Source organism: Phyllobates terribilis, unplaced genomic scaffold (assembly GCF_046119375.1).
Source record: "Phyllobates terribilis strain yellow unplaced genomic scaffold, ASM4611937v1 Scaffold_5__5_contigs__length_657084704, whole genome shotgun sequence".
In the NCBI taxonomy this organism is placed as follows: Eukaryota; Metazoa; Chordata; class Amphibia; order Anura; family Dendrobatidae; genus Phyllobates; species Phyllobates terribilis.
Window position 1 is genome coordinate 260,885,346 of NW_027362765.1, and position 22,400 is coordinate 260,907,745.

Below are 22,400 nucleotides of genomic sequence, written 5' to 3' on the forward strand. Positions count from 1 at the left end.
AAGGATTGTTCTTAAGAAACCACATACACTGTCAGGTGGGCGACATTGCACTGAGTAAAATGATACTTTTGTTAATGAAATCCATCCAGTGGTTGTTTTAGAATCTTTATTTTTATGTCTGCCATAATGATATGCTCGTGCTCTGGGGCGGCAGTAACTGGTGCTCTGCTTATGTATTCATATTTCTGCCTTCTGACAGGTCACTGTGCTTTCAGTTTTTAGAAAGTAAACCGGTACGTTAAACTCTGAAAAGAAAATCACTAGAATTGCTATTTTTTGGTTGTCGCACTTTCCTCTCTCCCCAAAAAACTGCAATAAACAACAGTCAAAACCTTGTATGTATCCTGAAATGGCATCAATAAATGCATCAGCTCGGCACGCAACACACAAGATGGAACGGTAACCACGTTCTGGCTCCCACAAGATGGCGACTCAAACCTGCTTCATTTACAAAAATATATTCAGAATTCTCTTAACCAGTATAATATAAAAAAACACTCATATTTTGCATCCCGGCAATCGTACTGACCTAAGGAATCCTATTGCCTGGTCATTTTACCGCACAATGAGCGCCGTATGAACAAACCCCAAAAAGCAGCAGCAGAATTGTGAGGATTTTTTACTATTTCACCCCAATTGGAATGGTGTCCTTTTTTCAGTATATTGTAACATGTGGTCACTCAAAACTACAACTCAGAAGGAAAAATAAAAAAAGTTAGAAAGAGGAAGAAACGGACGCGCCAAAACAAAAAATGTCCCAGTCAGGAAGGGGTTAAGGTATCTCTTTGTCTTTTGCCCGTTGCTTATAAGGGAATAAAGCAAATGTTGTCACCACACGAGCTGTGAGAACTACCTCAGAGACGGCCATGTTGCTGGGTCCCACCACAAGACAGCAGCACAGCAATAACTGACGTCATCACCGGCTCAGTACAGGCCCTTGCCAGTAAGCAGCGCGCAGCTCCGCTCCTATTGGCTCCACAGACAACCCACAAAATGGCGGACTCCACAGGCTCCTGGACTAGGCCCCAGCAGCAGCAGCAGACGGCAGAGGTTGCGGCTCACATTCCCATTCCAGTCTGCAGTGGCGCTGCCTGCACGGTCTGCCATAGCTAGTGTTAGAACGCCGGACTACGCCATGATGGCGGGAGCTCGGCCGTGAAAGCAGTGTGTGACCCGAGTGCTGTATGAGCGCAGTCCGGAGCATTACTAGTCCCCAGACGTTATAGTGACACTGTATCTGTAGCATAACGCCACAGCGCCATGAGGTAGCCATCATCCCGGGAGCGGACATTACCGGGGCGGAACAGGAAGTGCAGAGTGTGGAGAGGAGCGACCTGGGCCTGTCCGTGTGCCCCAGCTGTAATCCAGGTAGTGCCGTCAGCGTGCTGGTGCCCCCGTGCACATGTGCCCCTGGAGCATGGCGCTGCATGCATGGGCTTCCTCAGGAGCCTGACCTCGGCACAGCAGGGCCTTTACCTCCCGGAATGCGGCCATGAAAGCAGTCTGTAGTGTGTGCAGGTGCTCGTGTGTTGTAGCCACAGGCATGGTACCAGCCATGTGTGCTGATCACTGGGGCTTATTGGTAGTGGCCATGACACTGGTGTACAGGCTGCGACCTCTACTCTCACGTGCGGCTGACAATCACTGCATTTAGATGGGGGCATGTGACCCCTCAAATGTCTGAACCAGTTGGATATTTCCCAACTTGCTTTTGGGGGTAACGTAGCGACCCCATTCACGTGCACCATGCTGCAGTGTGGTATACGGCGGTTTTTGCCTGCCCATCCTCCATCACCGTGTACATGCCTGCTGTGTACCAGTGCGCTTTTGTTTTTGGCTTATGAAGCTTGATGGTCAGGCGTCTAATATCTAAAGGGCGAGCTATTAATGTCAGGCTGGGTTACCCATTCACTGTAACATCTGGCCACACAGGGAAAAAAAAACTATGATTCAGCCACAAAAAAATTGTCATTTTTCTGCCACTTTGTAAAACAACCAGTTTTAGGTGAACACATACAGAGTTGTGTGTGTGATTTATTTTTTTTAACCTATACTTGCATATGCAGTTACTATTTGGCATTTGGAGTTCTCCAGCCTTAGGCTACAAGTCTACAGTTGCTCTGTGTGACTGCAGACTTGTGAATCCTCAAAGCGCGTGCACCACATACTGTGAGGATTCTCCAATGCCGAGAGCAGGAGATTGTGTGACCACAAGTATGAGATTTGTATACTTCCAGCCACATTCAGATTAGACATGTGCAATTTCGCTCAATACACTTTAGCGAGGAAGCGCACGTCTAGTCTGCACATGACCTCGTGTATGCAAATCGCATACTTGAGGTCATTCACCCAGCATTGGAGAATCCTCACGGTTCGCTGCAGGAATTTAGTCATACAGAGTGATTGCAGACTTGTAGCCTAAGGTCGGAGACCCCCCTTTAAAGATCAGTTGTTCCCACTGACAGATGTGATCAGTTGCAGAACAGCTCAGCTCTGTCATCTGTATTGTGGCCATAGCTAGGTGCTGCAGATCCACCCCATTCATTTCACTAGGGTCAGATGTGCAGTACCACTCTCTGGCCGCTATAAAGTTGACTGAGCTGAGCTGTTCTGCAACTGATCACATCTGGCTGTCAGTGGGAACAACTGAATGGTGAGTGCTGGGTTTCACCAATTCTAATCTGATATTGATGACCTGTACTCCGGATAGGGCATCAATATAAAAGTCCTGCAGCTCCTTTAATATTAGAAAAAAATATTTTTTTAACTCATTTTCTTGTACCTACCCATGCCCCTATATTAAAGAAGTTGTCCACTACTTTTACATTGATGCCCTATCCCGCACGCGGCACCCCCGCCGATCAGCTGTTATCGGTGCCGCCGGCCGGAAGTACTCACCTGCGGGGCTCCGCCGTCAAGTGGTAGTGGCCGCTGCGGTGTACTGCACATCCGCCTCCTGTTCAATTGAAAGGGAGGCAGATCTGCAGTACACCGCGGCTACCGTTACCACTTGACGGCGGAGCCCCACGGGTGAGGACTTGCTGCCGTCGGCACCGATAACAGCTGATCGGCGGGGGTGCCGCGTGCGGGACCCCGGCTGATCATGCATTGATGCCCTATCCTACAACACTTTTTGTAATATTTTTGTTTAGTTAACAGTAGTTAAAACCCATATTGAAGTATAATATCCTGTGAAAACCCTGATAGACCCATGATAAAATGAGCAGATTTGCTGTAAATCAAAGCAGTGATAAAAATGGTAGTGGCGAGGAACAAACCTGTAACCGGGACCTATTGCATGTAGGCCTCATACACATGGTGACAGTGTGCATTTACTGTCAGTGGCAGTACATGGAGTGTCTATAGAACATGCGCTGCAATATCGTGCCAAAAGCAAAGCTTAGATGAAGACCACTTCTCTAATATGTCTTGTTCAGCTGCTCGCCATCATTTTTTTTATTTTTCCCACATGGCATTGGATAAATCCTGTGTCGGGCCACAATGATTTTGAGTGACAGCTGCAGTTCACCGAAGTGCATGATGTTGCATCCAAGCTGGTGCAGTTGTGTAGCCCTGGCCTTGGTACAGTGCGAATCTATGGCTGTGTGATACGGATCCTGAATACACCAATTAGTGTTGTCAAGTGTGTAACCTTTGTCTATTTATTTTTCCATCTCCCATTATAGAGCAAACATGCCGATTGTGGAGAAACTAAAAGATGCCCTGAAGCCAGGTCGGAAGTACTCTGATGACGTAGACCTCGGGAAGTTGCTCACCTCCTCTGCTAAAAAGATACTTTTACAAAAAATCGAATTTGAGCCTGCAAGTAAAAGTTTCTACTACCAGCTGGAGACATTAAAGAGCAAATATATCCTACTGAGCCCCAGTCTGCAGCCCACCACATCCCAGAGAGGCTTGGAAGGAGGCCTGAAGCAAAGTATGTTATAGTAAATGTTCTTCAGCCTATAATGTATGCATACTGGGTATCGCCACAATTGTAACTACACTTAAAATTAACATGGCAAATAAGTCTATAGTATTCGGGAGCCTGTTTCTCACCCTACCCCCTCAATGATGGACAGATGCTATGTGTAAAGGCATATTGTGCAGCAGTCAACAGAAAGGAGAGACACATGGTTTATCTGTGACTACATGCATAAAGGAATAATTGTTAAAAATGAAAACTTTTTTACTTATTAGCATGGCCACTGCAGGACAATACTAAAATGCAAACCCCCATATAATGGTTGGTTTAAAGAAGTTTTCCATTTTCAGAAAACTCCTGTCCCAAGGCACAGTTTGTTTAAAAAAAAAAAAAAAAACACACTAAACCTGCTGTGCTTTACCCTCCCACTCAGAGTCCAGCATTGAGTCTCCTCCGCTGCTTCTGTTGTTCTCTGCAGAGCTCACATCACGTCGACAGCACTTCAGCCCATTAGTGAGCTCAGAGGCTCTGCCCAAGTAGACTGCACAAGACACTAAGATTAGTGATGAGCGAGTATGTTTCATTACCTCTTTCAGCGAGCACGTTCGGGTGCTCGCCGAGTATTTTGGCGTGCTTGACATTTCTTTTACTGTCGTCGCGGCTGCAAGTGTCACGGCTGTTAGACAGCTGTGACACATGCAGAGATTGACTGTCGAACAGGTGTCTTCTGCATGTGTCACAGCTGTCTAACACACGAGCGTGCTCGCCGAAAGAGTTAATGAAACCTACTCGCTCAACACTAACTAAGATCACTGATGGGCTGCAGCGCTGTTGTCAGCCCTGCAGACAATAACACACTGGGGGCAGTGGCAGAGACTCTGCATTAGACCTGAGGAGGGTGAGCAGTTTTTGTTTGTTTTTACAACCCTTCAAGGCCTATATACTAATCATACATGTAAATAGGTGAAGTATGATGGTGCAGCTATTGATATTGGTTTTGTGTAACACAAGAGGTTTTAACTTTTTTTTTTTTCCCAGGTGGTGATCATGCATCTAGTAGCTCAGATGGAATTCCACATCCTCAAAAGGTTCTCTTTCCAGTCGAGAAGCTAACCATGAAATGGGAACGTGTCTCCAGAGTGGGAGCAGGCCTTCAAAATCTGGGAAACACTTGCTTTTTAAATTCTACTGTCCAGTGTCTTACATACACCCCTCCTCTAGCTAACTACCTACTGTCTAAGGAGCATAGTCGCAACTGTAAGTATATTTTCACGCATGCAGACTCTGTTTGTATGACATTTATTTTTGATGACCATTTAACCCCTTTACAGTCTGGGGCGTAATAGTATGCACCAGGCTGTCACCCCCTGTCCAGCGCGAGCTCCGGCGCTGAGCCCACACTGAATCAGGCACATGTCAGCTGATTTATACAGCTGACATGTGCCCACAACTGCCGTGGGTGGAATCGTGATCCACCCGCGGCTGTTCACATGTTAAATGGCGCTGTCAATCTCTGACAGTGGCATTTAACAGCGCCGGAAGCACGTCACTTGCCCCGCCGATCGCGGGTCACTGATGGGTGGGCATGACAACCCTGGGTCTGCAGCAGACCCCAGTGGTTGTCATGTACTGATCGCTATGAGCACCACCTAGTGGTCTTCGCTCATAACACAGGAGCATTTCTGCTACATAGAGGTGATCTGCTCAGTACCTCTATGTAGCAGAGGTGATCGGACAGTCGCTGCTTTTAGTCTCCTATGGAAGCAAATAAAAAGTGTGTAGAAAGAAAAGAAAAAAAAAAACCATCTGGGGTATTGCACTTTTTTTGGAATTTTTTTCCCGTACACAATATGGTAAAACCAGTAGTGTCATTCAAAAGTACAACTCGTCCCACAAAAAATAAGCCCTCACACGGCCATATTGCCCAAAAAAAAAACGCTATGGCTCTTGGAACAAAGGGAGAAAAAAACGGAAAAACCCAAGGTCCTTAAGGGGTTAAAGAGGTTTTCCCATCTCATGAAGTGGTGAGGTATCACTAGGAAGTGAGGACCCCCCCCCCCCCCCCATGTATCCTGAGAGTCAGAGGATACAGCGCTGATGTGCTGCATTCTTTCTAATTTATCCCTGCACTACAGTAGCCCTTCAGACCAAAGTGATGCCATATCCTAGCAATACTTAAAGGGGTTGCCCTTGAACTAAGTTCATTTTAAGCAACAGATCTTGGAATAATAATAAGTTCCACATTTAGATGTGTTAAAATAAATGTTCCTGTGCTGAGATAATCTTATAAATGTTCCCCTGCTGTGTACTGTGTAATGGCCGTGTCTGACTGTACAGGAACATGGTCTGATCATACCCCATCGCCTGGGCAGGGGAGGAAGCAGAAGAGGATACAAATATTACAGTACGGGATAGCAAATAATTATTTCTTTTATGGTAAAACACTTTTTAAAAACAGGCAGGGAAATACTTTATCTCACAAAAAGAATCAGCTGTGAACCTTTGCTGTCCTGTCTGTATACTCTTTTGCTTCCTCCCCTGCCCAGGAGCTTTGGTATGATCAGACCATGTTACTGTACTGTGATACACGGCCATTACACAGTACACAGCAGGGGCACATTTATAAGATTATCTGAGCACAGGAACATTTTATTTAAACACATCCAATTGTGGAAATTATCATTATTCCAAGATGTATTCATTAAAAACAACTTTAAAATTAACTTTGTTCCTGGGAAAACCCATTTAATGAGTTGGGGAAAACCCTATTTAAATATGGTCAGTTTAAATACTAATCTACATGTTCAAGTGAACTGTGCTTCAGTATGTTAAGTGATGGCTTTGCTTTAAATGACTGCCACCATATAATGAAGGCCTTTCATAGCGAGCATTGATTACAAGAGCTTTCTATCTTGTTTTCAGGTCAGCAGGGTGGATTCTGTATGCTGTGCATTATGCAGAACCATCTGATTCAAGCCTTTGCCAACAGTGGAAACTCTATCAAACCGGTTTCTTTTATTCGTGACCTCAAAAGTAAGAACTTGTGAGATTTTACATTTTTGCAGCAATTAATAGTGGGGTTCATCGCCATAGATTAGCTGCTACACTGTAAGAATAGGATGCTCTCGCGACATGTATTATCTTCAGATAGGATTTGTTAAAGATTTTCTGTTAACCTACTTAAGGCTATACCTGTAATGATCTCTTTTGCCTGCTGTTTCTCATTAACTGTTCTTACATTGGTTTGTTACTTGTTTAAAGGGAATCTGACATCCGACACATGCTGCCCGATCCACAGGTAGCATGTGTTAGGCGCTGTCTATATTATTTCAGGAATGAATGTTTGACTCTGAAAAGGTGCAACATTTCAGAGAAAAATATAGCTTAAAAGCCAAGACCGAGGCGCACAGGAGATTAGTCGGAAAGGTAGGTCATTGGCGGCTTCTCTTCCAGTGACAGTTCTCGCACTATACACTAATGCAGGGAGAGACCCCAATACTCAAGGGGAGCTGCTAGGGTGAAGCTGCTAGAGACCTGCCTGTGTGGCTCTGTACCTGGTGGCTTTTAAACTGTTTTTCTCTGAAACGCCAGTATTTCACAGTCAAACATACGGCTGAAATCATACAGCCAGTACCTGATACATGGATAGGGTGGCATGTATCAGATGTCTAGTGTTCCTTTTAAATTTATACATTTTCAAATAACAGGTTACTAAATATTTAAGAAACCATTTTGAGCTCAACAGGATTTGTTTAGCTAATATTGCCCTCACTGCTGCCATGAATTGACTAGACTGGCAGGTGTTTCTCACAGAGCTGTGGAGTCGGAGTGCATTTTGGTGGAGTCGGTATAAAATGGACAGACTCCAACTCCTAAAATATATAATAAATTGGGTACAGTAATTCAATGCAGTTTGTGGGGAATATTTTTTCATAAGAATTTGGGAAAGTTATGAAATGTCCTATTCCTGATCTAAGGGTCTCAGCTTTTAGCTGAGATGAATCTGTGCTACAGTAAAGGAGGGAGTTGGTGTCACGGAAATTGAGAAGTCGGAGGTTTGGCTTACTGACTCCACAGCCCTGGTTTCTCAATGTGTGTGCATATCACATAGTTCTCTGTAATGATGGAGCTTAGTTTTGTTATGCTGCCTGTGGTTTGACCAGGAGTTCACTGCTAATGTTTGTCTTGTAAATATGATTCCTCTGTGTAAGATGGCTCTACGTTCCCTGAAAATAAGTTGTTCATAGATTGTCTAGATGCTGGACCTTTGGGCATTACCAATATTCTGTGGGGGAACATGGCAACAGATCAACTCCTATGCACCACTAGGAATGAGGCTAGATTCAGACATCCTAGTTTTAGTTTTTTTTCTCCCTTTTTTTTTTTTTCTACTAAAGAGGTGTGCTTGCTCCGATGAGGATGAATGATGATGATACCACCTTGAAAGGTCACATTTTTATGTTTACGTTTATCACTAAGCCTCAGATATACTAGGCAGAAGCCCTCCGATTTCCATTCATGTCTCACAGATCCCAATTGACTTGGAGCCTGAGTCTGAAGCCTAAAAACATTAATGGAAATCTCAGTAAGATCAACAACACCCCCTATTCCACATATAAAGGCATGTAGGTCTTTTATCCATGACACCTTCATATCTTGTATATGTTGCTGCATTCCCGGGTAAGTGGTTAAATTCATATGTAAATGATGCATTGAGTTCTTTGGGCATGACAAAGCACCTAACAACAAGTCTCTGCCTCCCGAGGTTTTCCTGCCCAGCATCAGCATCTTTAGCTTGGTTGATTGTTCACTTGTCTGTGGCGTCAAGCACCGGGCAAGGAACTCGGACAGTGAGCTATCAATCAAGCTAAAGAGGCTGGTGCTGGTCAGGGAAACAACTATGGTAGGCAGAGGGTCCTTAGTGCTCTGTAACATGTGTAGGGCTCAATGTGTGATATTTATTATTTGGGAATGCAACAATGGATAGAAGATATAAAGGTGTCAATGGATTTACTTTTCAAAGATGTTAATGCCCATATATACAATTTGGGGGGGGGGGGGGTTCTTACTGACATTTCTTTTAAAACTGTCTCAATTGAAATTATGATGTATGTAATACACTGATGTGTTAGGTCCTCCAAAGAGAGTGAAGTTCTCTTATGTAATTTATATGTACGCCGTAAAAAATGTTTGCCTTTCTGCAGGGTCTATAGAACTGTGCACTGCATTTCAGCAGTCACTAGCCTGTGTATGATCTCTCCTATTACCTCCTTCCCTACCTATGGTGCACCAAAAAGTTGTAACCATGCGATCATTATTCTAAAAATATTTGAAAAGTCTGCCACGTAGTCCTGAGTTAACCCATTCTTTTACTTATAACCTTCTCAATTTAGAAATTGCCCGTCATTTCCGATTTGGCAGTCAAGAAGATGCACATGAGTTCCTGCGGTATACAATTGATGCCATGCAAAAGGCTTGTTTAAATGGATATGCCAAGTAAGGAGCCAAAAAACCTTTGTTGTGTTTATTTTCCATATCAATGTATCACATCAGAGGCACTTTACAAGGGATTATAACATAACTTGTAAACCTAGTTCTATATTATATATTTATTATGCTTACATTTATTGTGCATACCTAGTTGATACAAAGAGTTTGTTTTGTACGTTTTCCGAATCTTAAGATGTATGCTGTGCCTGGAAACCATCTGAAAGGGACTTTTGTGTGGTGCATAGTGGGCAGCTGTCTTACAACTAGCTTCAAGCAGTGCCTTTCCAAATGTCTTTTAATTTAAGATGATATCGCACTAGCAGTTTTTTTGAGCCAAAGGCAGTAGTGGATCTGAAGGGTAAGACTGATACTTCGTATCCACTTCTGTGTTTGGCAGCAAAAAATATTAATAACTGAATGTGATTCCTGTCGTGTGTGTTTTAGTTTTTTTGTAATACGCCATTACAGTTTTTAATGCAGATTTTTGTTCCAAATCCACTAGTAGATCTAGTAGGAAGGAAATTATAATCTCTTCTTTTATACTTCTCACTTGATGGTGGCCCGATTCTAACGTATCGGGTATTCTAGAATATGTATGCGGCCGACCGGGCGCAATCAGCAGAGCGTTGTTTAAATTTGGCTCCAAAATCGCTGATTGGTCGCGGCCAGCGACCACGACCAATCAATCAGCACATCGTATTGGTGAGGCCGGGGAGCGGCGCTGCGGGAGATGACCGGCTGCTCGCAGCAGAAGTATTCTGACCGCTCCCCAGTCCTCCCTTCTCACTTGCCGTTTCGGAGATCAGCGGCGCCGCCGGTCGGGGGACTTCTGCTGCCTCCAAAAAATCACTAACAAATCTCCCGTTTCAAGGCTCCAGGCTGTTTGGGTCTAAGTTAGACCAGATCATTTCTGATGCCACTGAGGACCAGAGCACCTCCCTTCCCCAGACCTAAGCGTCCCTTTCCTAGGAGATGTTCCCTTCAGTTCCGGTCCTTTCATCCGTACGCTCAACCGGGCCCCTCCTCTCAACAGGACCGTACCCCAGCACAGCGAGAGTGACGTAAGCCTACCTTTAGGTCCACTCCCAACTGCTGCTCAAAGGGTCGCTCCTCCAAGCCCTCTGGATCATGATCACAATCCAACAGATTTTCCTCAGCATGACAGGTCACTCCCACCTGGGACTTCTCCCAGGGTGGGCGGCCGTCTACTTCTGTTCCGAGACTCTTGGGTCTCAGCAATAGAAGACGCCTAGGTCAAGGAGATTGTAACCTCCGGCTACAAAATCAAATTCACCGCCATACCAGGAACACGATTTCTCAGGTCCTGCCCCCCGCAACCATCTCTGCTTCCCGGCTACCTTCAGGCCATTGCCTCCCTTCTGCGCTCATGAGTCATAGTTCCATTCCCCTTTCAGGGAAGGTTTTCCTTTTTTTACTCCTATCTTTTCGTTGTTCCAAAAAAGGATGGCTCCCTACGTCCGATCCTGGACCTCGAACAACTAGAACGACCAGTACGCATCCCGCATTTCAGAATGGAGTCCCTCAGGTCGTTCCCTCAATGGAAGCCGAGGAATATCTATGTTCAGTGGACATTCAGGACGCTTATCTTCACATCCCAATCTGCGCATCACATCAGAAGTTCCTTTGATTTTTTTTTTTTCCTTCCAGAACGCATATTACCAGTTAGTTTGCCTCCGCCCCGAGGGTTTTCACGAAGGTAATGGCGACGGTCATGGCCATTCTACGAGCCAGGGGGATTGTAATTATCCCCTACCTCAATGACCTGTTAATCAAAGGCCCCACGTTCAGGGACTGTCTCCAGATCACCTTGAACATGCTCTCTCTGTTAGGCTGGCTGATCAACACAGACAAATCCTCCCTGGTCCCATCTCATTGTGTAACCTTTCTAGGAATGCAGTTCGACACGACCCGTGCCTGGGTCCTTCTTCCGAGGAAAAAGGTAAACTCTCTCCGGGGGATCCACCTTCTCTCCGACCCAAGTCCACACTCTCTTCGCCTATGCATGAGTGTCCTGGGAAAAATACTGGCAGCTATTGAAGCAGTGCCGTTTGCCAAGTTCCATACCCGGCCTCTTCAACTGGCCCTTCTGTCGGCATGGGACAAGAACCCGTCGTCTCTAGATCGACGCATCAGGTTACCTCTTCAAGTGAAAAGGTCATTAACATGGTGGACCCGCCCCTCTTCCTTCAGACCCGGGAGGTCATTTCTACTGCTTTGCTGGCAGGTGGTCACCACCGATGCCAGCCTCAAGGTCTTCCTTCACCACACGGTGCAGGGCCAGTGGAGTCCCCACGAAGTCTCCCTACCGATCAATATTTTGGAGATAGCGGCAATTTACCTGGCGTTGCGTCACTGGCAGGATTTTCTAGCAGGGTTCCCAGTCAGCATACAATCGGACAACGCCACGGCCGTGCCGTACATAAATCGGCAAGGAGGAACGCACAGCAAGTCCGTCTTAAAAGAGGTGGACAGAGTGCTAGTTTGGGCCGAGAGAAGACATTTCCGGCAATCTCAACAGTCCACATTCCGGGGGTCGACAATTGGGCGGCCAACTTCCTCAGTCGGCAGGGCCTTGCCTCAGGATAATGGTCTCTCCATCCCAAGGTGTTCCATCAGATTTGCTTACGGTGGGGCACACCGGACGTCGACCTCATGGCGTCTCGGTTAAACCACAAGGTCCCATCCTTTGTAGCCCGGTCCCGCGATCCCCTAGCGATCGCTCAAGACACGCTAGTCATATCATGGTCTCCGTTCCAGTTGCCCTATCTCTTTGCCCCTCTACCATTGATCCCTCATGTCGTCAAAAACATCAAGACAGAAGGAGTACCAGTAATTCTAGTAGCCCCGGATTGTCCCAGACGCATCTGGTACGCAGATCTAGTAAACCTTCTCGTCGACTCCCCCCTGGAGACTACCAGACCGTCCGGAGATCCTCTCTCAGGGGCCTGTTCTTCAGCAGAGTTTTTGTTCTCTGAATTTAATGGCATGGCCGTTGAAGCCTCAGTATTGAGGAAGGCAGGTTTTGTGGACAACGTCATTCAGACCCTTAATTAACGCCAGAAAACCCACAACCTTGCGCATATACCACAGAACTTTGAGAGCCTTTTTTAGTCACTGCGAGAAATGTCAGCTAGCTCCCATGTCCTTTTCTTTATCAGTCATTTTGGCCTTTCTTCAGTCTGGCCTGGAGGCGGGACCCTCTCTAATCACTCTCAAAGGCCAAGTTTCAGCCTTGTCCATTTTATTCCAACGTAACTTGGCTGCCCATCCTCGGGTCAAGACGTTTCTACAAGGGGTGGCTCACCTGGCGCCGCCTTATCGCCCCCCCGGTGGATCCATGGGACCTTAATATGGTCCTAGGCGTCCTCCAATAGCCCCCTTTTGAACCCATTCAGGACATCTCAGCCTCTCTTCTCTCATGGAAGGTGGCTTTTCTGGTGGCTGTTACTTCAATTAGGAGGGTTGCAGAGCTCGCAGCCCTCTCATGTCGGTCACCCTTTCTCGTCTTCCATCAAGACAAGGTAGTGCTCAGGCCGGTGCCTTCCTTTTTGCCGAAAGTAGTCTCCCCTTTCCACATCAATGAGGACATTGTTTTGCCTTCTTTCTGCCCGGTCCCAGTGCATCCACGGGAGAAATCCCTGCACAAACTGAATCTGGTCAGAGCTCTACGTGTGTCCCTTTCTAGAACGGCCTCCCTTCGGCGTTCGGACGTGCTGTTTGTCATTCCTGAGGGACGTCGCAAGGGTCTTCCTGCCTCCAAGTCAACCATCGCCCGTTGGATACGTTCTACGGTTTTGGAGGCATATCGCGTCTCAGACAAACCTCCCCCTCCATGAGTAAGGACTCACTCCACCTGGGCGTTGGGGGCATCTTGGGCTGTTTGCCATCAGGCTTTGGCTTCTCAAATCTGCAAGGCCGCAACCTGGTCTTCATTCCACACCTTTTCAAGGTTTTACAAGGTCCACACTTATTCCTCGGCTGATGCCAGTCTTGAACGGAATGTTCTGCAGGCAGTGGTAGCCCGCAGTCAGACCTAGTCTGTGGCTATCTTGTGTTCTCCCACCCTAGGGACTGCTTTAGGACGTCCCATGGTCCTGTCTCCCCCAATGAAGCGATAAAGAGAGGGATTTTTGGTACTCGCCATAAAATCTTTCTTGGAGCCTTCATTGGGTGGGACAGCACCCTCCCTGATTTTGGGCATATGTCCATTGGGCATTTAATTTAGTTTTCACGGTTCTACCCCGTTGGGCATTGCATAGTTGGTTATTTTATGTTCCTCCTACTGCTTTAGCCACTAACTGGTGAGCTTGGTGCCTGTAGGTGGGTGTATACTGCGGAGGAGCTATTTCTTTTTTGCCTAGTGTCAACCTCCTAGTGACAACAGCATACACCATGGTTCTGTGTCCCCCAATGAAGGCTCCAAGAAAGATTTTACGGTGAGTACCAAAAATCCCTCTCTTTTTCTTTATAATAAAATTAGCAGCAAGACATGGCCTCATCTTTATATCTGGATTATACAGTCATTCTGAAATGGACTTTCGGAGTAAGATCTTTAGTAAGATCTGTCAGGAAATCAGCTCCCAGCCACAAAGTGCCGTGACTCCCCCCACATCCCCTCTGGATCCCTCTCCACGTTTGACCCAGTCACAGAAGACTAAGTCTCCCAGGCTCCTCTCTTCTTCTCATCCCACCACATGCACCACTGACCCCATCCCCTCACATCTACTCCAGTCTTTCTTCAGTCGTCACTGTTCGCCTAACTAAAATCTTCAACCTCTCCCTCTCTTCTGGTATCTTCCCCCTCCTCCTTCAAACACTCCATCACTCCATTATTAAAAAAGCCCTCTCGACCCTTCCTGCACAAACAACTACAGACCAGTCTCCAATCTTCCCTTCATCTCTAAACTCTTGGAGCGCCTGGTCTACTCCCGCCTTACCAGCTACCTCTCCACTCACTCTCTTCTAGACCCATCACAGTCCGGCTTCCGCCCTCTACATTCTACAGAAACTGCACTCATCAAAGTAACCAATGACCTTCTGACAGCAAAACGTAATGGTGACCACTCTTTGCTCATTCTTCTTGACCTCTCTGCAGCCTTTGACACCGTTGACCACCACCTCCTACTCTCTATGCTTCACTCAATCGGCATAAAGGACACTGCTCTCTCCTGGTTCTCCTCCTACCTATCTGACCGCTCTTTCAGTGTATCGTTCGCTGGCTCCACTTCTTCCCCTCTTCCTCTCACTATTGGGGTTCCTCAGGGTTCAGTCCTTGGCCCTCTTCTCTTCTCTCTCTACACAGCCCCAATTGGACAGACAACCAGCAAATTTGGTTTGCAGTATCATCTTTATGCTGATGACACACAACTATACACCTCATCCCCTGACCTTACCCCCGCTGTACTACAGAACACCAGTGACTGTCTGGCCGCAGTTTCTAAAATCATGTCCGCTCTCTATCTGAAACTCAACCTCTCAAAAACTGAACTTCTTCTGTTCCCGCCGTCTACTCACCTCTCTAAATCTGACATCTCTCTCTGTGTGTGGCACCACAATAATGGCGAGCAAGCAGGCGCGTTGCTTGGGCGTTGTGTTTGACACCAATCTCTCCTTCACCCTCCACATACAATCTCTTGCCCGCTCTTGTCGCTTGCACCTGAAGAACATCTCTAGAATCCGCCCCTTTCTCACCTTGGAAACAACAAAAACCCTCACTGTTGCCCTGATCCACTCCCGCCTTGACTACTGTAACTCTCTCTTAATTGGCCTCCCCCCTCACTCGACTTTCCCCCCTCCAGTCCATCCTTAATGCTGCAGCCAGGGTCATCTATCTGGCTAATCGTTACTCAGACGCTTCCGCTCTGTGCCAGTCATTGCACTGGCTGCCCATGAATTATAGGATCCGATTTAAATTGCTTGTTCTCACCCACAAAGCTCTCCACAGTGTGGCACCCCCCTACATCTCTTCCCTCATCTCTGTTTATCGGCCTACCCGTTTTCTACGCTCTGCAAGCGACTTTCGACTAACATCCGCACTAATCCGTACCTCCCACTCCCGGCTTCAAGACTTCTCCCGAGCTGCACCTATTCTTTGGAATGCTCTACCCCAAGAAATTAGGATGAACCACAATTTACACAGTTTTCGGCGCTCCCTAAAAACACATCTGTTTAGGGTGGCCTATCACGTTCCCTAATCAAAGTCCTTTTATATTCTTATAGGCCATTCCTTATTTCTCCAAACATAAGTCTCCACCTAACCAAAAAACACTACAGATACTGGCTGGTGATAAGCTCATGCAGCCTCTATCTATCCCCCATTTCCTCAAGATGGCTGGACCATCCTTGTAAATAAGCCATTGTACTTTGTGTCACCCCCACCTCATTGTAGATTGTAAGCTCTTAGGAGCAGGGTCGTCATTATTTTTGCTGTAATTATTGTATTATCTTTAGCTATGTTACTTATGACTGTTGTACATGAACCTGTGAATTAAGCGCTGCGGAATATGTTGGTGCTATGTAAATAAAGATTATTATTATTAGCAATGTATGCAGTTTGTATTGTGAAAACGGACGACCCTGTTTTGGGGCACCGTATAGTTATATAGTTTTCCCCAGGTTTTTGTTTTAGAAGCTGAAAGCCCTCACTACTTTAACCCTTTGTTGGCATTTGCTAGATGCTTTTTAAACTTTGTTAATTGTGTCAATAGCTTATTTTATTGAATCTACTTTGTTGTAAAGTTCTTTTGAAAGAAAGAATGGCCGCATGAGTTGTTGTTTTCTCCCTAGGCTGGACCGCCAAAGTCAAGCAACAACTTTAGTTCATCAGATATTTGGAGGCTACCTTCGCTCTAGAGGTGAGTGAGGAAATGGCTTACATAATACTTTTGAAAAAAAAGAATCCTAGTTGTAATATATTTAAACTTTTTTCTACTTTATCTTTTAGTAAAATGCTCAGTTTGTAAGAGCGTGTCTGACACATTTGACCCATATTTGGACATTGCACTGGAGATACGGGTAATTTTTAACTCCTTTATATGCATTTATTTATTTTATGGCCACCAAAGCTGTCAACTTTTTTTTTTTTTTTTGAGGGGGTTTCTTTGTTTTAAAGATGCTCTAAGGTTCCACTGGCACTGCCACGAATCTTAAAAGCTTCATAGCTGCACCTAGAATGTAAGAGGAAACAGTCTGTTGCCAGATGAGAGAAGTTCTCAGCTTATGCTAAATTGCCTTGTCACTGCCACTAATGACACTCGCAAGCGCACAGGCTTAAATCCATTATTGCGGGGAAAAAACAGTGTGTCCCGCTGCCCTAAACAAAGTTTTAACACTAAGTGATATGATATAATGCTTTTTCAGAAGTAAAAAATGCATTTTGACTGTCTTTAGCAGATAAGCATTGTAGCATGAGCATCTGTCTGGTAAAATGTGACTATTGGGGAACAGTAGTTCATGTCATCACAATACTCTTACATGCTCTACTTCAAGCCGTACTTCTCAGGAGACTTTTGTATATATAGTTACCTGCTACTTTTAAAGAACTATATTGAACCAAGGACGGTATACTCTAAGTAGTCACTCCAATTGGCAATAGCTTACTGTACCAGAAAAGAGGAGAATAGTTATGGGATTGGTCTGAAACAATTGAGACAGTACATGCGGTATATCCAATATTCAGACTTTGCAATCCATCACATCTGATTGTGGATCCAGGATTCACATGATTAGTATAAATACACTAGCAAATGGAAGGTTAATTTCTTAGCAAGTACTCGCAGATATGCACTTGCTTAGAGCAAGCGGTCAAATTGTAAAGTAGCTCACCATGATGCCAGTGATAACTGTGAAGGAAGATCTTTCTCCCCTACTAAAATACTTTTCAGCATGGCTTTAAAGCCCCTATACACTTTAGACCAGGGGTACACAACTTTCTTGGGTCTAAAGGCCACATAGTCAGATCGATCCAACCCCGTGGGCTGCAATATTACCAAAGTATTATCTTCTGAGACATTTACTGCATATTGAGATTATGTGCATAAATATTTAATAGGTGCTGGTTCCATGCCACCTATCTTATGGGTGTACATTCAGTGCTATACATTGTAGTGTATGCCAATCACCGAAAAAGGAGTGTTTCCCTTCTCCCATAAACTACAATGAACATAGCAGTATTTCTTAACCTCCTCAACTCCTTGCTGTTCTATTGGAGTCTAGACTCTGCCAAAATATTCCTTGCCCAAAAATGGCCACAGAGCACACCATGCATAATTACCTGTCCATACAGTGCTACACACCACTGGTTTTTGCCATGACATGGAAAATACATGTGATCAAACAACATGCAGATGGTTCAGGGCCACACAGAAGGGTATCGCTGGCCACAAGTTGTGCACCCCTGCTTTAAACTAACATCACCAATATCGATCAGTTATACTGACAGTCTAATGTGTATGGAGTCCCCAAGCAGATGATTGTCAGGAGAGTTGAAGGGATCGTCGCTCGGTGCTTCATGGTGTGGGCCAAACATTTCATTTCAATACACCTTCCCATTTGCTTCTTTTCTTTCTCTCTCCACCTCCCCTCTCTTCTTTCACATCTGTCTTCACAAGGCCAGCCAGAGATAAACCACTGTCAGACATGTCTAGTAGCGACTCTCTAATGGAGAACACTGGAGCGCTCGGTGGAGCGAGCTTCCTTTGTATTAGAGAGTTGGGGGAGATAGCCGTCAGCCGAAATATGGTTTGACAGGCAGCCTGTGGTGCTTAAGAGTAGGTTAAAGGTTGTCATGTCTGCATCCTCACATTAGTAGTTGGATTTAAAAATATTGAGGGACATTTACTAAGCTAAATGCATGAGAATTCTTTTTCAGTACCCACAAAAAATGGCATTAATTCCTTTCTTTAGATTTTGTCTTTAGGGCAGTTTTTGCTCCTCACTACAGTTTTGAAAAGGTAAACCAAATAATAGTTTAAAGTAAGGAAATTACCAGGCAGCTGAAGGAAGAACAGTGTCTGGCAAGATGGCCCAAATGTTTGGACCACAGTGACAACTGTAGGGCATCTTTTGTTTGGGCTAATTTTAAACTAGAGAAAGTAATAATCAATATCCACCATTCTGTTCATTTGTACACAAGATGTTCCAAAATGTCTATTGAATTTAGTATTTTGCAGTTGTTCTTATTGTGAGATGTTGTTTTTCTTTATTGTTTTTTAATTTAGGTGTTCTCTTTTTTTTTTTTTTTTTTTTTTCTTTTACAGCACTCGGCAAACATAATTCGTGCCCTGGAGCTGTTTGTAAGATCGGATGTTTTAAATGGAGAAAATGCCTACATGTGTGCAAAGTAAGAGGTCTATAAATGGTTGGCTTCATTAGCAACATTCTTATAAAAGTAAACCTTTTGTGTAGCCCTTTGCAATCAGGAATAATTTGATCAAGGGCCTAAGCATTGTAAACCTATGTTGATTTAAAATCAATGAAAAGAGAATATTTATATAGGTTTTCTCTAATAACCCCCCATGACAGCACACGGGAGGATGTAACCCCACCCTAATAGGGACAGGAAATATGAAGAGGTTTAAATAGCCCCTCCCACATCTTCCCTCCAGTGTTATTTCCTGTCCCTATCAGGGATGAAGAGGTCATCCCCGGTGTGCTGAGCCGGCGACAGGCACTGGGGGAAAGCTACTAGCTGGGCAGCAGAGGATCAAGCGGTCTCTACTTCACCTCCTCAGGGCGCTGCTCCCGTCTCCTCTGGATTCGGGACCCCCTCCTGCAGTCCGCACTTTTGGGCAAGGTCTGCAGGATCTTCTTCTGACCGGAGGCCTCTCTGAGCTCTCCAGTCCATCTCCTCCTCCTCTCCCCCGCTGGATGCGCGGGCGATGCCGGCTCCAGGATGTGGAGCACACGCCGCTGCGCCAGAAGTGACTTCGGACTTCCGGCAGTTTGGGGTCCACTGTGAACCGCATAAAAAAAGCTATGGGGGAAGAAGAGCAGAATGCCGCCGGTGATCAGGAATCTTCACCTGGACACCGGGGGAGGAGCCCTCTAAACTGAGGGAAGCGCTGGTCCGGTCGCCCATAAAAGGAGCTCTGGACAGGAAGACATCTACTGGTAGGACAAAACCATGTCTGTTGAAGCTTCTCGCTCTGCATCTGTAGAGCCCAGCGCTGGTCCGGTCCCAGTAAGTATGGCACTGGTAGTCCATCTCCCAGATGCAGGAAATAGTGCAGGAAGATGAACCAAGTCCAGCCCCTGATAACTCCCAACGAGAGAGATATTATTTTCCATCAGATAGTTTGGAGGAACTCCTCATGGCAGTAAGGAGAACTATGGAGATCGAGGAAGAAAAAGTGCCCCAAACAGTACAAGATCAGATGTTTGGGGGGCTACGTTCCAGGAAAAAAATGGTGTTTCCTATACACCAGAGTATTAGAGACTTAGTCTTAGAGGAGTGGGAATCTCCAGAAAAGATATTAAATACCCCTACACAGTTAAGGGATAGATTTCCTGCAGACAATGAGATGGCAGAATGCTGGTCTGAAGTCCCAAGAGTGGATATCCAGATTGCACGAGTAGCAAAGAAAACCACACTGCCCTTTGAAGATTCCTCTCAATTATAAGACACCTTGGAACGCAAAATGGAGGGACTACTCAGAAAATCCTGGGAGACCTCGGCAACACCCTTAAGCACCAACGCAGTCTCTACGGACGTAGCTCTATCAATGGCTCGTTGGCTAGATCAACTGGAGGAACACCTAGTTTCAGGCATCCCTACCGCTTATACAGAAAGCTATGGGGTTTTTAGCAGACGCCTCTGCAGAATCGTGAGAGTGGCGGCAAGAGCATCTGGGCTATCAAACTCTGTAAGAAGGGCCCTATGGTTGAAATCCTGGAACGGCGACGTGGCATCAAAAATGAAGTTGTGTTCCATCCCCTTTAAGGGGAAATACATGTTCGGGCCAGCCCTAGATCTTCTAGAGAAGGCCTCAGACAAGAAGGCCCTCCCGCAACCTAGGAATGTGAGGAAGAGGCCTTTTCGTCCCTCCCAAGAACAGACCCCTCAATATAGGGGTAAAAGCAAAACAGGACGATGGAGCTACCCAAAAGGTAGAGGAGGCAAAAATCTTTCTCTCTCCCAAAACCAACGTCGGAACAGACCATGACGTCAGGACAGTCGGGGGCTGCATCTCGAATTTTCATCCTAAGTGGAAAGAAATCTGCTCAGACCCATGGGTCCTGAGGGTTGTCTAGTTCGGAGTAAAAATAAATTTCTCCTCCATAGAGGATAAGGTTAACACCGCTCTCCTCTGAGTCGTCAGGCCACCCTGATATCCGGTCTTACAGACCTATTGTCCTCAGGGGTGATATCCCTGGTTCCTACAAGAGAGAGAGGCACAGGACATTATTCCAGACTCTTCCTAATAAAAAAACCAAATGGCTCACACAGAGTTATAATCAATCTAAGGCCACTGAATCAGTATATCCACTACCAATGATTCAAAATGGAATCCATCAGGTCGACGGTCCCCCTGATAGGACAGGACCATGTCATGGCCACAATCGACCTCCATGATGCATACTACCACATCCACTTCACAGGAGGCTCCTAAGATTCGCAGTGGCTCAGGGGGATCAAATAGTCCACCATCAATTCAGTGTTCTCCCATTTGGAATTTCATCAGCCCCGTGAATATTTACAAAAGTCATGGCAGAAGTCATGGCTTATATCAGGGGTCAGAACATTTCAATAGTACCATACCTCGAAGACCTGTTATTAATCGGGTCCTCAGTACCAGTACTCCGAGAAAATCTACAGTTGACCACTCAGATCCTATCGTCTCTGGGCTGGCTAGTGAACCAGAAAAAAATCATAGATGGTTCCCTCCATGACAAAAACATTTCTAGGAGTACTATTGGATTCCCACAGCCAGATGTCATTCCTTCCTAAACAAAAACAGGTCATGATAAAAGCAAAAATCAATGTCCTAAAGAGCAGGTGATCGGTATCATTAAGAGATGCCATGTCGGTCCTCGGGTCTATGACATCCTGTATTCAGATGGTGGCCTGGGCTTAGGCGCTTACCCGAACATTACAGACCCACATCCTTACGAATTGGGACGGATCCCCACGGTCTCTGAACAGGAGAATCCCTATACCACCACGAGTAAGGTTCTCTCTATTCTGGTGGCTGAACGAAAAAAATCTGAACAGAGTACCATGGATCCAGAATCCGCTAGTAACCATAAAGGTGGATGCCAGCGAAAAGGGATGGGGAGCCATGGTCTCCCAAGAGCTATTCCAGGGTATATAGACCAAAGAGGTGAGCCAACACTCATCAAACTTCAGAGAACTAAAAGCCGTAGAGGAAGTCCTCAGAGCAGCAGAGCCTCTGGTCCCGAAATCTCACTTTCAGATATTTTCAGACAATATCACCACGGTAGCCCACCTTCGTCAACAAGGGGGCACAAGATACGAAAGCTTAAAAGCAATCTCAGCAAGAATATTCTCCTGGGCCGAAGAACATCTATCCTTGTCTGCTCTTCATATCAAAGGTTCAGTCACTATCCAGGCCGACTTCTTAAGCAGAACAAAGATTCATCCAGGAGAGTGGAGCCTAAACCCAGACGTCTTCCAGATGTTAGTCGAGAGATGGGGCTATCCACAGGTAGATCTCTTCGCCGGACACCAGAACATGAAAGTACCTCAATATTTCTCCCTGGATCCAAACTGCTCTTGCCTGGGCGTGGACGCATTCGCTTACAAATGGGAATTCAAACTAGCGTATGCCTTTCCCCCATTACCTATCCTTTCAAAAACCTTACAGAAGAGAAGGACCGAAGGGACCAGAGTAATCCTAGTGGCCCCTCGCTGGCCAAAAAGAAGTTGGTTCGGAACGTTAACCAGTCTGAGTGTGTAGCGCCCTGTAATCCTTCCTCCCATCAAGGATCTCCTTCTCCAGGGACC

At 45.7% G+C, this 22,400-nt stretch overlaps 1 protein-coding gene across 1 annotated transcript in view; it reads left to right on the forward strand.

The window, feature by feature from the left end:
- The first annotated feature begins 940 nt into the window (after positions 1 to 940).
- Positions 941 to 22,400, forward strand: part of USP36 (ubiquitin specific peptidase 36) — a 72,175-nt gene continuing 50,715 nt past the window's right edge. The window contains exons 1-8 of the mRNA XM_073684098.1: positions 941 to 1,368; positions 3,687 to 3,937; positions 4,964 to 5,182; positions 6,848 to 6,958; positions 9,319 to 9,421; positions 16,223 to 16,290; positions 16,380 to 16,450; positions 18,694 to 18,776. Of these exons, the coding sequence (XP_073540199.1) occupies positions 3,694 to 3,937; positions 4,964 to 5,182; positions 6,848 to 6,958; positions 9,319 to 9,421; positions 16,223 to 16,290; positions 16,380 to 16,450; positions 18,694 to 18,776 (899 nt within the window). The 5' untranslated portion in view covers positions 941 to 1,368; positions 3,687 to 3,693. The remainder of the gene's footprint in view (positions 1,369 to 3,686; positions 3,938 to 4,963; positions 5,183 to 6,847; positions 6,959 to 9,318; positions 9,422 to 16,222; positions 16,291 to 16,379; positions 16,451 to 18,693; positions 18,777 to 22,400) is intronic.